This window comes from Odontesthes bonariensis, chromosome 16 (assembly GCF_027942865.1).
Source record: "Odontesthes bonariensis isolate fOdoBon6 chromosome 16, fOdoBon6.hap1, whole genome shotgun sequence".
Taxonomy (NCBI): Eukaryota; Metazoa; Chordata; class Actinopteri; order Atheriniformes; family Atherinopsidae; genus Odontesthes; species Odontesthes bonariensis.
The window spans coordinates 25,539,903-25,554,667 of record NC_134521.1 but is presented as its reverse complement, the minus strand read 5'-3'; the positions used below and the strand labels follow the sequence as shown (position 1 = coordinate 25,554,667).

At 37.8% G+C, this 14,765-nt stretch overlaps 2 protein-coding genes across 2 annotated transcripts in view; one reads left to right on the top strand and one right to left on the bottom strand.

Annotated features, from left to right (window-relative positions):
- The window catches only part of gabrb2b (gamma-aminobutyric acid type A receptor subunit beta2b), a 91,851-nt gene extending 85,820 nt beyond the window's left edge, over nucleotides 1-6,031 (top strand). The window contains exons 9-10 of the mRNA XM_075486698.1: nucleotides 1,250-1,390; nucleotides 1,739-6,031. Coding sequence (XP_075342813.1) covers nucleotides 1,250-1,390; nucleotides 1,739-2,077 — 480 coding nt within the window. The 3' untranslated portion in view covers nucleotides 2,078-6,031. The remainder of the gene's footprint in view (nucleotides 1-1,249; nucleotides 1,391-1,738) is intronic.
- A 4,917-nt stretch (nucleotides 6,032-10,948) lies between these two features.
- LOC142401832 (uncharacterized) lies at nucleotides 10,949-13,920 on the bottom strand. The gene is made up of 4 exons (XM_075487296.1): nucleotides 13,281-13,920; nucleotides 12,539-12,684; nucleotides 11,880-12,028; nucleotides 10,949-11,665 (listed from the first exon to the last, which is right to left on the bottom strand). The coding sequence occupies exons 1-4, from the start codon at nucleotides 13,431-13,433 to the stop codon at nucleotides 11,415-11,417; spliced, it is 699 nt and encodes a 232-aa protein (XP_075343411.1). The 5' UTR covers nucleotides 13,434-13,920; the 3' UTR covers nucleotides 10,949-11,414.
- Between the last annotated feature and the right edge of the window lie 845 nt (nucleotides 13,921-14,765).

Genomic DNA, 14,765 nt, shown 5'->3' with positions numbered 1-14,765 from the left:
AGACATTTATCTTGAAAAATAATATCTCTGCTTGTCTGCAGTTAGCAAAAAAAGTATGCCCAAAGATATAGCTGTCAGAGAAATATTTCTAGGCTAAATTTAGAACCTTTTGATTCAAATGACAAGTGTTACGCATGAAGAAAGCAAAACTCCAAAAACTTTAAACCATCTGTGAAACACGGTGGTGGTACTATCTAGGACATCCATAAATAGGACATCTGTCATAAACTGAATCTCAACGTAAAGTGGGTTGTGGACCAAACCAATTACACTAAACAGACAAGTTATACTACAAAGGAATAGTTAAAGAAGAATAAATCTGATAATTTAGAATATCCAAGTTAAAGTCCTTACCGAATTTCAAAAGACACCTTGGTAGGACCTGACCATCTGCAGGGATAATCATCTGTTAATGCAAATATTTTAATTGTACTTTTTTCTGCACTAATGGAGTCACATTGGGTCCTGGAACCAAAGTCAGTTGCCACTGTGCCGCTCATTGATTTGAATAAATGGACTTTTCCTCAGCTAGATTATTTTTTCATATATAGTTTTTTTGTCTTATTTGTTTTGTTGCCTGTCTGCTATGCTCTGCTGTTTGGAATAATGTTTAAAATTCTTTAGATCGTATCTAAATAGAAATAGATAAAATGTGTGAGAGTTCACAAACTTTCAAGAAGCCCCAGATTAATGGAATCTAATGTTTTCTTTACTTTCCATAGCATTATCAAATTATTCATAATGCTGTCCAGAGAGCTGAGAATAATTGCTTACAGACTAAAGAAACAGTCACCCCTTTAAAAATGGGGGGTTAACCTAATGTTTCCTTTCTCCACTGTGCTGAGTGAAGCCAACCAAATAAGCTTGTGCTATTGCTGTTTTACAGCCAAGTATGGCTCTGAGCCATATAGCTATTTCTCTTTATTTAGAAGAGACAGAAAATGGTCACATTTACACTTCCGGTTTTCAGATAAAATAAAGCAAATGTATTCTCGTGGAGTTGCACACATTTACATAACATGGCTGCATGTGGACTGCTGATATCTGCTTAATACAAAGAAAATGAGAAGAAATAATAAGAAAAGTTGTTGCGTTATTATTCAGTGGCATCAAAGTGGGAGAATTAAATTAACTTGTTTAAATTGCCCTAATATTATACTTTTTGTAGTTGTAAATTTGCTTGCAAAATGTGCTTACCCAAATCAACCCCCTTCCACTGAACAAGAAGTTTTTTTTATGCTGCTTTCAGTGGCTGGTGGGGAACGTAGTTGACAGAGATGACACTCTGTACGCAAGAATGAAACAAAGAGATTTAGATGGCCATGACTCCATGTGGGAACCAATCTTTGTGGACGATGCAGCTATTGGACTTGGTGAACAAAAGAATAAGGTACTGCAAAAATCTTCCATGATACAAATAGAGCACTTATTAAGCTATGAACTTATTATGATGTAAATGCAACATATTGTCAATTATATTTAAAAATTTGCTTAGTGTTTGATAGATAAAACCAAAAAAAAGCTAAAAGAAGCAACCAACATCCAAAGACAATTAAAATACTCTTTAGGTTTAAACATATACCCATTTCAATTGTAGTTGCTAAGTATATTATTAGGAATCCTCTTCATGGCTTCATTGATTTTGGAAGATCATTTGATGATTTACTGTAATGAATTTAGATGTACACGAGATTGCATTGTCTTCACTCTTGATTCATTGACTCTTTTCCTTGGGCAGATGGACACACATGAAAACATCCTTTTGGGCACCCTGGATATCAAGAATGACATGGGTGTTACAGAGCTTGCCCTGGGTCTCAATGACCCACGAAATACCATGTTAACATATGACAGTTCTACTCTACAGTATCGCAAAGCGGGGCTGGCAAGGCACAACTTTGGGCGAAACACACTGATGACTCAAAAGAAGAGCCGACTACGGAGGCGGGCTTCACAATTAAAAATCACTATCCCAGAACTGACTGATGTAAACTCTATTGATAAATGGTCAAGGATGATCTTCCCAACAGTTTTTTCCTTCTTCAACATAATTTATTGGCTTTATTATGTCAATTAAAAAGAAAAAATGGACTTGAGTGAGGGCAAGAACAAGTTAGTCATTTCCTCTTTGTATCTGGTTTGTTTCATATTTATGTGATCTTATAAAACTAGACTGAATTACTGTATTCAGGACCGGATGAATCAATCATATCTTAAATTGCAACATTTGCTGGTTAACACGTGAAAACACTTACAGAAGAGCGATTACTTACATATAAGGTGCCTGTTCCTGAGTATTTGTTAAAAATCTTACTGGTATTGTGAATTGTGTATCTTGCCATTTTCTAAATGTTTGTTTGCATTTTTTGTGTTTTTAAGTTACATCATCAGTATACATGATTTACTGCCAAAAAATCTATCAATTGCATACAAACTGATAAATCCACATTCTTCTTAAATGATGTTTACTCTTACTTACACTGCTTTAAAGTGCTGAATCAATTTTCAGGTTAACAGGCCTTTCTAATATCAGTTATGTCAAGGATCCTAAAGCAATTGTTAATATGATTGATTTAATGTTGATGATGTAAAGGGGGGATACAGGACCCTGGAATTTAAAAAAAAAACAACTGTATTTTGTTACATGAAAGAAATTTCAGCTTTTCTACTGTATCATATTTGGAGATCTATACAATTCATTTTAAAGCATTTCATTGATCAACCCTTTTAGGCAGATGACACTGAGTAAGATCTATCATTTCAAAATGCCCAGTATTTCATTCGGAATGCACTTAACAAGCTTGTCGAATGTGTTAAATGAAAGAATAAATGCCTCAAAGTTAAGAAGAGTACAACAAAAAGTAGGCAACTTGGATTAATGTTATTGTCCTTTATACTCTGAAAGTTTTTAAAAAAAAGATGAGACAAAATATTAAATATTTGTCTTTAGCCAAACTGGCTACAGTTTCATCATAATTAATGATATTTGATTTGACCTCAAAGCACATATACAGTAGGCTACAATGTATGGTTGACTTTGATTAGACTGTATCTGAACAGGGTAGACTGATCATTAACCAAATATAGATGTAAATGTCACCTGTATAGCAGTTAAGGTCAATATCATATAAAAATTTAATTTGAACTCTTAATTCTTACTTTCTTGGATACATATATAAATTGTTCACAACTGCAAAAAAGGCACTTTAATAGACATGATCATTCTTTCATGGCACAAGAAAAACAGATGGTACAAAGGTACCCAGAAAGGACAGAATGCATAAAAGCACAAACATTATCATCTTAATCAGAATTAGTTTTTTTTGGAGGGGGGCTTTTTTATGCCTTTAATGGACAGGACAGTTGAAGAGAGATAGTAAGCAGGGGGCAGAGAGAGGGGGCCGCAAAGGGCAAAGGGCCATCCAATGTGGGACTCGAACCCGGGGCCAGCTGCAGTGAGGACTGTAGCCTCTGTACATGGGGCACCTGCACAAACCACTACGCCACCGACCACCCCAGAATTAGTTTTTGACATGATAATTTGTACAATTCCCTTTTTTTGACATAATATTCATTATCTGCCTCCCAAGATAGATTTTTTTTCCATTTATTTAAGATCACTATTATGTGCTTCCACATTGAAAAATAGGCTAGCATCTGTCCAAAACAAAGTTATTACATATAAAAACCAATGATGCTGTACGCTATACTTTTGACAATAGAGCGACAAGGCAGATTTACAAACTGGTTTTTGCACACTAGTTCTTAAAAGCCATAGAGGCTGAACCACCCTTCTGCTGATACTTGGTGCTTATGGGGCTTGTCTTAAGAGGAACTTTATTGATGTTATCACTCTTTATGTCGCAGTCAAAACATGATCGACAGGTATAGATAAACTTAGGGCTGCAATACACCACAGTGTCATCCTCCTTTGCCTACAGCTCTGACAAACTGATGGTATGAATGAACTGGGGTGTCACGAGAAACCAAATCAGTCATCAGAGTGTGAAGTATAAATTGTCAAGTTGGGGGAGTCGAGATGAAAATGTTGGATGAACAACAAAGACTCATGTGAATTTGTATCTATGTGGACAGTGCGACAGCAGAGGAGAAGATGGATAGAAAATCTCTGACATATTACATTGAAGTGACAATGGTCACTGAGCCTCCACCTCCTCTCTCACATGCTTTTATTGAGTTTACCTTAAACAGTACAAATGTGACAAAAGTAATATGTTTCTCTCAGTATATCATTAATTATGGAGAATGAGTGACTACATCTGTATTGTATTGTTTGATTATTGTGTAGCCACATACAGATGTGATACACTGCATGCTCTGTACAGTAGCAACTCTTGATATTCTGTTTTTAACCGTTTTTAACTTTCTTTTCTGTCATTCAACTGTTGAATTTGTGCTGTTTGCGTTTCACATCACAAAAGAAGCATGCAGACTTTATGTATGTTATTGATTTATTTTTGATTTTTTTAACTTTTCAAGTATAGATTGTGATGGTATTGAAAATACAAAAAAAAAGTATTCTACATTATGATGCATTTTCACAGCCACTGCCACAACAAACAGTAGGCTACCCTTTGAATGATGAACACACTTGAACAAAAAATTAAATCTAGTTCAGGGTGAACTTTGGATTTTCAGTTCACTATGGGACATGGCATTTCTCAAATAGTTGTATGTTTTAATTGTCCTGGTGATTATATCTACAAAAATCATCATCTTTCATGTTTTTAAAAACATGCTTTTTTTTTCCCCCATTCACAATAGTTCAATTTGTAGTTGAGTTTAAACAGCATACACAAAATGTTTGAGATTGAATATCTACATTTTTTTAAGGGATAATGAAAGGCATTGTGAATTTTCTTGTTGATTGTCAACACTGTCAGAAGTGTGGCAGGGCAGATTCAGATCAAACAGATGAAAACAAAGAAATCAATCAAAAAAACAACTTAAAACTGAAAAGTATGAAAAGTATGAAAATCTACTCAGTGCGAGTTGGTTCAAGTATAAAAATCAAGCAAACAAACACTACAAACACCCAGGATAGGTGGAGGCTCAAAGAAATGAAGAAAACATGTACTGTATATACCAGGTGACATTTTATCCTGTCATACTGTATTTTGGAATGTCATTTTCCTGTAAATAAATACAGAAAAGACCAATTACATTTTCAGTATTGTTTAAACTGTAACGTTATGAGAATGCACAGGGTGATGTGAAACAATGTAAATAGTCTGTCAATAATCTAAAATGTCACTTGATCACGTTTTGATTTGGTGGTTGCTCGGATCATCAAAGGACGTCTTTGTTTTTGCCAAAATATAAACATGTATTTTTGAATGTAGTTGATTCTTTTGCAGCATGTATTTGCTGGAACATGTTAGCAAAAGTATAACAAGTTCTTGCACCAATGATCATATAAATACAGCTCAACATATGCTGTCTTTACAAAGACACACACAAATACACTCAAACAACGGCTGAAGTGATATGGAGGCTGGTAATGCCTCTTAATTAAGTCAAAATTTAACTATCTCAGGTCAGCAGGATTCACAAAACTACAACCACAGACAACTATTTCAAACCTAACTTTTCATAAGACAAAGTAGCTTTCTCTATTTGTTTGCTTTCTGTGTTCAACATAAGTTAACAATACTAAACACAACACACATCTATACTTACAGCATGGCACAGTAGTTCAAGTCTTTAAGATACTAAATCCACCTCAGCCACAGTTACGTCTCAAGCTGCCAATACATATATGTATAATTCCAACTCTTCAGAGTAATGCTGTATCTGGTATGATATAGTGTATTTAAGATTGAAAGTGTGCTGTGAATGAATGTCAGCAAGACACTAATGTCTTTTCAAAGCACACCGATATCCAGCAAGTAAGTTCTGCTTCATAAGTTCCACACTTTGGATATGTGTTTGTACGACATAGCGCTTTTTATGTTGCATATATTTTTATACTTCTATATTCCGTGTAAAAAAAAAAAATATATATATATATATATATATATATATATATATATATATATATATATATATATATATATATATATATATAAAAAGGAGAAACAAATGTAAACACTGCTGTTTAAAAAAATGTTAAAAAATGTCCAATTTTCATATTTATACTATACCAAATGATTAAATTGTCCTCCAGGGATACTGAATATTTAAAGATAAGTATGCGAATTAAATCCTTCCATGATACGTTGTGTAAATTTCACAAGTTTGCAAATGGTTTGAAAATGATATTATTCGTTCTTCCTGGACAGTGGAGTTTTGTGGAAATGCAAGGTTTTCAGTGGATAGAGTCTTGAGTCTCCTCTGGGGAGTAAGGATAGAATGGCATTGTAAAAGCCTACATGACACATCTCGGTGACAGTGTACGTTTGCACACACTCACAGAAGAAGCCTTAGCCTCCCGCTGCCATGGACCTCACTCCAAGCAGCTTCAATCCCTCTTACCCTCTCAGCACCCGCCACCTTGAGAAATCCTATGTGCCACTCACAAGAACATTCCCAGAAACCCAGACCTTTTTCCTTCTCAAAGATAAGCCCTGTACTATTCTGTCTGTCTTTACTATGAAAAACCAATGGGAATTACTACATTGTCAATAAATATTGTATACAGTTCTGAATCTGTGTGTTTATTTCTGTACTTTATTTAGAGCATAAAACACAAACGAGAGAACCTGTTTTAAGGGTGTGATTTGACACCAGCATTTTAAGAAGTACATTCAGGCTACCCACTATAATATGGGTTACGCATTGACAGGTTTCTGCAAAATCGGAATCAGAATCAGAATTACGTTATTAATGCCTTGCGGGAAATTCCTTTTTTGCAGTGCCCTCGTTACAGAAAAAAAGAAAGATGAATAAGAATAAGATAAGGAAAAATCTCAATATGTACAAAAATTAAATAAACAATAAACAGTCTTTACAATGCTACTCAGTAGCTAATTATTATTGTTATTGCACATGACCTGGTTATTGCACATGGTGAAGTAATGAAATAAATAAATAATAAATGATGAAATGAATAACTATCAGACACTGGAATTGTTCAGTTTGATGGCCACTGGCAGGAATGACTTCCTGTGGCACTCTGTGGTGCAGCGTGGTGCAATAAGTCTCTGGCTGAAGGTGCTTCGGTGGCTGACCAACACATCATGAAGAGGATGTGCAGAATTGTCCAGCATGGATTTTATCCTGGACAGCATCCTTCTGTCTGACACTGCTGTCAGACAGAAGGTCTAGTTGTAAAACTAAAGTGGTATAAACAAGAAAAATATTGAATCAGTATTCGATGAGACAGCAATTTTTCAACAATTTCTGTGAAAAGATTGCTATAAAAAAAGTAGCAAGAACCTTGTCTCTTCATGAACGTCCGTAGACACAGAGAGGGTTTTGCTGGTGCCGTACCATCTCTTATCGGTGCCCTTGTTCTTTTTGTGGTCTGAGATAGTTGTTCATGCTTCTGGCTGTACATTTGTGGTTAATCGAGAGCAATCGGAAGCCCTCCCGATGTTATGATGTGATGCTTCTTGAAGAAACAGAAATAGTTAAACAAGAACGTTTTATAAGCCATAGATTGGGCGTTAAATCGAGCCATGCTCAGAGAGGTAGAAGCCTTTTTATTAGAAGAAACGACCTAAGTTAGGGGACCTAAAAATCGAGGCTTTGATCTGTGACCCTCATAGATTCCACTCAGATGAAACAACCAGAGAGTGTGGATGACCATTCTTCAGGTAACACGACATCAATCCAGACACTGCGTAACCAAGCAGGGACATGGAAGAAGAGTTTACTGACAAAGGAGGATGAGATATCTTTATCCATCATATTGGATCCAATAGATAACACTGTCAGATGACCATAAACTAAAGATAAATACAAAGCAAAAACAGCAGCACAGAGAAGAGCAGCATTACAGCGGAGCAAGATATACATGTCATGCCCGATGTGATGAATATGGCCAAACTGCCCTGCCCTACCCAGCCCTTCTGTAGTAATCAGACAGTTGCACAAGGAACACTGGTGAGAAGTGTTAAAAAGGTGGTTAAGAATGACAGAGCTAAGATGCTGTTGGAAATTTGGATCCAGAGAGATACAATAATTCCCAAATGATGGTAACGTCATCCACAAGTAACAAGAGAAGAAAGACCCTCAGGACCTGAGCTTAAAAGTGAGACTGCTCACACAGTGGCGAGTGTGGAGTTGTAAATACATTTGGAAAAAGAACAAATAATAAAAATAAAAAAACAGTAATATTATATGACGTATAAAACAAACCCTATTTCCATCTTTATATCAAACTGTAATAAAAAATATAGAGGTACAGTAAAATACTGACAGAATACATTTTACATATGATTAGATGCACTGAAAAAATGTTAATACTGGCAGGACAGGTTCAAGGATTTTATAGTCATTTTGTTTCACAGCTGTTTTACACAGAACTTGTCATATCCATTGGGGTTTTCCCCATGTTTTTAGTTCTGTGTTTTATCATGTTTTAGGTTATTTCATGTCTTAGTTTTTAAGTTCATGTTTAGTTAAGTTTTGCCATTGTTTTTCCCTCACTCCCCATGTTAAATCCAATTTAAAGACACCTATTAAGTGTTATGTGTAGTTAAGAAATAGTCCTCTGAGAGAGTTAATTACTAACAGTACATAGAAGTGTTAATAAAAAAAACTAACACTGGTTGAAGCTAGGCAGTGTTAAATTTTAACTCCAATAAGAGTCAAATTTACACTAACTTAGTGTAACACTCGAAAAAGTGTTAAAGTAACACTCAGAGACCCATATAGACACTTTAAAAGTGTTAATATTAACTCTTACAGTGTTAATTTGGGTATGCTGATTTTACTGTGTAGCACACAGGGCAGATATATAAAAATCCATCCAAATTTGCATAGCCTTTTATACAAGCACAGTATGATGCGATGATTTGAAATAGAGAATGGGGTAGAAATAGAGCTATAGTGGCTTTGCATGGTGGGACATGAGTCATGACACAGAACCGTAGGCAGCCCTGGCAGTGCAACAAAGATGTTAGTCTAATGCAAAATGTTCCTTTTCATCTTTCACCCACAGCACCTTTTTAGGTCATCCTCCACAGTCTTTAGTTTCAGATTACATTGACAAGGGAAAGCAGTGTTTGTTCAGCCAAGATGCCATACTACCATTGTAAAGGGTGACTCACTGTTGATGGGAAATTATAATATAAAAATGAGGTTAACAGCATTTCAAGCAAATGAAGAATATATGACACTGGAGCTGTTCTAGTAAGTTTCTGTGTGCCCATAAGTATATGCGTTCTAGTTTTTGAAAATAATTTATATGAATGTCATGTTTGACACTGCAGGACTTGCTGTTGCAACCCTCTGTCGCAATTTGACTGATCAGTTAGTGATGTACCAATAGAACGGCAACAGCCACAGCTAGCTCACAATCACTCCTGCACAGATAAATTACATAAGCAGTGGTTTAGTGTAGAAGCAGTGCCTTTAACGGGAGATAAACAACCTGAGCTCTATATGGCTGCAAAGCCTCAATCTTTATTCCACCACTTCTTTCTCTCTTTTTTTTTTCATCATCTATTCATGTGATTTAAAGGGGACAAAATGTACCTATTTTTTTTCTATGCATGAGAGCATATGTATTTGGTGAGCTGTTTAGATTTGCAGGGGAAACCTATATCACTTTACAAGATTTCCCAGTTTCCTTCATCTCTGCCTAACTTCAACTTCAGATGATACAGCTTTCTTTCTCCCTCAGATGTGGGAAATTAAAATCCATTTGTTCTTACTTTTTGCTTTTATTAATGATCAATCCCATCTTTGGTAATATATTTCTCTCAACAGAATAAATGAGATAATAATGCTCAACCTTTAAAGTTCCCATGGCATGGTATAGTAGTGGCGCTTTAAATGGGCTTTCGAAGGCTTCAGGATGTTATACCCCCAGGCTTCTCAAAATTCACCCGAAAAACGCAGATTTGGCCACTTAGAAGAAAGCCGTATTTCAGCGCTTTCTCCAGTGCCCTGTTTTCCTAATGAGAAGCAAGGAGGAGCGCGAGGGGTGTGTCATGGCTGAATGGGGGCGTGTCTGATTCTCTGTTTTGGCTCCGCGCATGTTAGCTGCCTGCTAGTAGGAAAAAAAAATAGAAATGGCAGGTGAGCAAACCATCGTACCGTTCGCCTTCGACCCGGAATCGGACCCTGAAGCGAGGCGCAGGCAGTTCAGCAACAAACTGCAGATCAGCAGCGCCTTCAGCAAAACGTCTCAGAATGGTGAGTTTGAAATGTTATGTCTGGAAACGTTTATAGTTGGGTCGGTCCGAACCACTGAGGTGCGCAGATACTAGCAGTCGCTTAGCCTACGGTAGCCTAATTAGAGCAGAAATTGTAGTCACTACATCAGGACTACCTAAAATATTATTTTGGCTTACAAAACGTATAAGTTTCCAACTTATTTTGCAATGTGGGCACGTATTTGCAGTGCTAACATTAGTGAGTATGGCTGCTGGCATCTCCAGTCTCTACACCAAGTAACTCTCTCAATGTCGCCTTGCATTGTACAACAGTAACACTGCCAAAGTATTTCCCATAGTACACATTGCCAACATGCAAATGATTCTCCACCCAGTGTTGACATAAGGGGAGCGATTTATTACCAAGTTTTCTAGACAAAAAGGTTTACATGCTGTAATATACAAAAAAAAAACATACCTCATCATATCCTGACCAGGTGCTGGATCCAAAGTGTAACTACACGGAATGAAACTTATGCCACATATTTCTGTGTACACCTTTTTTAGTAGCCTGTCTTCACTGGGAACAGCCAGCTGTGCGTTGCCCATGTAGTTATACAGTAGCCTATGGCATGCAGAAAACATGATAGTAGTCTGACCAGCATGTAATTATTCTCCATGCTCACATGTTAACTCATTTACTTCTCACTAAAGATGTTTCATTGTTATATTTGCCGGCATTACCTGAAAACAGAATATCATTACACTGCCTTTTTTTTAAAATAATAGGTGTCAATGGGGAATTTGCGAGATAATGCCCACAGAAAGGGAGAATAGATGCTGCATGGAGATCCCTCAGGTAACACTGTAAACATTTGGATCTACCTGTTTGGCAGTTTACGCCTGAGAAGAACCCATCGGTAAGCGTTGTAAAATAATCACTCATAGCCACATACATAAGAGTTTACAGTACACCCACCCAACAGAGCCTGATAATTCAACTATGCAGACAGTATGAAGAGTGTTTGTAGATTTATTTACAAGACATTAAAACACAATCAAGAATAATCCATAGGAATATGTAAATATGTACAACATAGCAATAACAGAAGAACAACAACATTCTCTTCAAGTGTCATTTTTTCTATCTGTTCTTCCAGGCGCTTCAGGTATTTGGCCTACAGGCAGTTCGTGGCGTGGTGCTGGGGCTTTTTGGGCCGCTGGATCAGAGTGGTCATTCCTGCCTGTGTGGTCCTGCGTATCCGTGCCGAGTACCCCGATGATGAAGGACACTGCACCGGGTTTAGACTGCCTCACGTGTGAAAAATTAGGTCCATCAGGACATCCACATACCCTTTCACACAGAACATTCATACACACTGTACACGCACAACATTTGTATATTTCAGTTAGTCATTTGTACATTTCAATGTTTATTTATATATTTATATTTGTTCTATATATATATATTTATGTTTGTTTAGATTTCTATTTCTCACATTTTTTGTATTCCTATTTGTTGGAATTAACCTCAGTAAATTTGATAAAGGCAAAAGTAGTTGGACTTGAATTCTTGAACTTTTGAGGTCTTACCAAAGGTTGGCTTAGTCTTTTGACGTTTGACTGTGCACTCTCCCTTCTTGGATTTGGGAAAGGAGATTTTGAAGAGAGGTACACCGTCTGCTGTCTGGGCCTGTGGTCGGTTTGCATTTTCATTAAAGTGGATCGCCGCCAAGTACAGTCTGAAAGAACAAGAAACAATGTGTAAACGGTGTTTCTCACAGAATTTTCATTTGTCATGGTGGTGGGGGTTAGCTGGTAGAGACACATGCATCATCATGGGAGAGCATATGAAAAGCTCTTTTCCAAAATGCTATAGAAGCTGTTCTCATTACTTTTTTTTAAATCTGATTTCAAGCATCAGGAAAGTGATATCAGCTGAGATAGCATTTGAAACATTTAAATGCTGCTTTTAATGGTAGTAACAAATAAAACAATATTTTTGAAAGTAGGTATAAAACATTTTGGAAAAAGCTTTTCATATATTGTGAAGTTTCATAGGAACTATGATCTGAAAACCCCCTAAAAGTATACATTTTTTGGTAAATCAAATATAAATTACATTCACAAGACAATCTTTTCAGGGGACCTGGTCTAGGTGTTTTGTGCCTTATAGTGCTGGAGAAACCCGGCTCAATAATGACATTTCAGACAACAAAAACTTTCAACAACTACAAGGTAAAACATCTCACCTGCAAAGCATTCCAATATAGAGAAAGACAACATTCTTCGGTGTGGCTGCAGTCCTATTGACAATGGGGTCAGTCTGGCAGGCAGCATCCCTGGTCCGGGATGTCTGGACGTGAGCACTTGATGTGCTGGCCAGTGAAGAGTGAACCTGATGCAGACAGAGAGCACACATCTCATGGTTCGAAAGCCGAGCATTACACTCGTGATAAACTGACGTGTCACGACAGATTTGAAGTCAGAATTGTGTTCGAATTGACAGATACATAATGGTGTATGTTCGAGGGAAGTCAGCAAACGTTTGCTAAACATCCTTCACCCAGCCACAACACCCGATCGCATATCACACACGAAAGACGCAGAAACGACTTGACGTCAAAAAAAAAAGTCACCAAACCGTAACAAATGCTTACAAAATATAAAGTCACCAATCTAAAGAAAGGCTTACAAAATATGAATTGTTATCGTCGGGCGTCATTTTCCGTGTAACAGACGTATCTAGCCGCAGAACAGAACTAGACTTGCTTACCTTAGTATTCATGCTGTATGTAGTCCCCTACACGTAAGATACTTGGTCAAAAGACAAATGTCTTGTTTTACAACCAATTTTCCAAATCTAACCAGTTTAACAGAGTATTGGTTTTGTAGCGCAGCGTAGGTTTCATGGATAAATACCTCCACAGCTAATGTTGGCTAGTTAGCTGTCACCCATAAAGTGCTAGCGGCTAGCAAATAATTATGACTTACTTGATCGGTGTGGGTAGCTGATGGACCGGCAAGGCTTGGCACTGATCCAGGCTTCAACTTCAGGTGTAGGGCAAAACCTGTCCTGTACTGTCCCAAGTTGTGAAAGCATTCCTCTGAAATGTGTCGCGCAAACACTGACGCTCTTTGGAACATGCATGGGCACCCGTCCCTCTAAATGAAATTAGCCATTCCGTTTTCAAAGGGACAGAGGGTGGCAGCGGAAACATATTCTTCTCTTCATCTTCACATCCTGGCACAGTACATTTCGCATGGTAAAGTCGTTTGGAAGCCATTGCTGTATCTTCTGTGACTGTCTTCAGTCGTGGCGAGTCTCGGTCTACTCCACATGAGTTGGGCGGGTAAGATACAGGTAGTTTACCAGCAGTGGGTGGAGACAGAGGGCGTGGCGGAGAGAGGGGGTGGGAAATTTTGATGAGCTCTATCCTGGCATGACGTCATGCCAGGAGCCTTGAGTCAACGAGACACTTGGAGGCGCTCTGTTCAAAACACGGAGGAAATGCTGTACTGCTCAGTGAATACATTTCGCAATTTCTACTCACTGGGGTGACTAAAGGAGGCTAGAGAAACTCATTTTAAGGCTCAAAAACCTCTGAAAGTGAAATTTTCATGCCATGGGACCTTTAATGTTTTATATCACATGAGTCCAGAGTTTGTGGTTCCAACATGTGACAGAGGAATTATGAAGTGAGTTCTCCTGAGGTGCATGTTTTATCAACTACAGCCAGTTCAGCACACGACTCACTGCGAGATTGTGCCCAAAAGAGGGCGAAGTAGCCCTCCATCCCTCTATGGTCCAACTGCAGAAAAGGCAACTTTTCTGATTTTATTCCAAAATAAAATCCTCAAATTGGTACAGAGTCTCAGTGTCTTTACCGTATGCTCTCTTACACCATAGTAACACACTCCATGGGTTATTAAGTACTATAGATTTCAAAAGAGGCAGGCCCTGAGGATTAAAGGGACAAAGGTGAGTTGAATTGGTCACTTCTCGCACCCCAAAATGACCCACATAAACAAAGAATACTCAACAAGTAATGAGATGGTGTGATATGTTGTGTTCTGTTGTTAACCTTCGGTTCTATTTAAGGTTAGGTATTGAAGAAGCAGGTATTGAAGAAAAACGAAGGCAGGTGAATTTAGGTGGGTCTAAAGCTTGGCATACACTGTGCGATTTTTGGCCCGATGTCGACAAGATTTTCACTCGTGCGACTATTTTGGAGATCGGACCGAGTTTTGGCTCAATCGTGCGTCTCGCATCGTGTAGTATACATGGGCTAACGACAAACGATTAAGCCCTCCCGACCACCTCCCGATCGATCGGATGAAAATCAAACTTGTTTGAAATCCCGGTTGCCCCTCGTGAGGCTCTCGCACAGTTGAAGCAGTTGCAAGAGCCGATTGACCTCATCCTGTCACACTACACATGCGCGAACATAGATACAGAAGAGAAAATTGTCAACACAA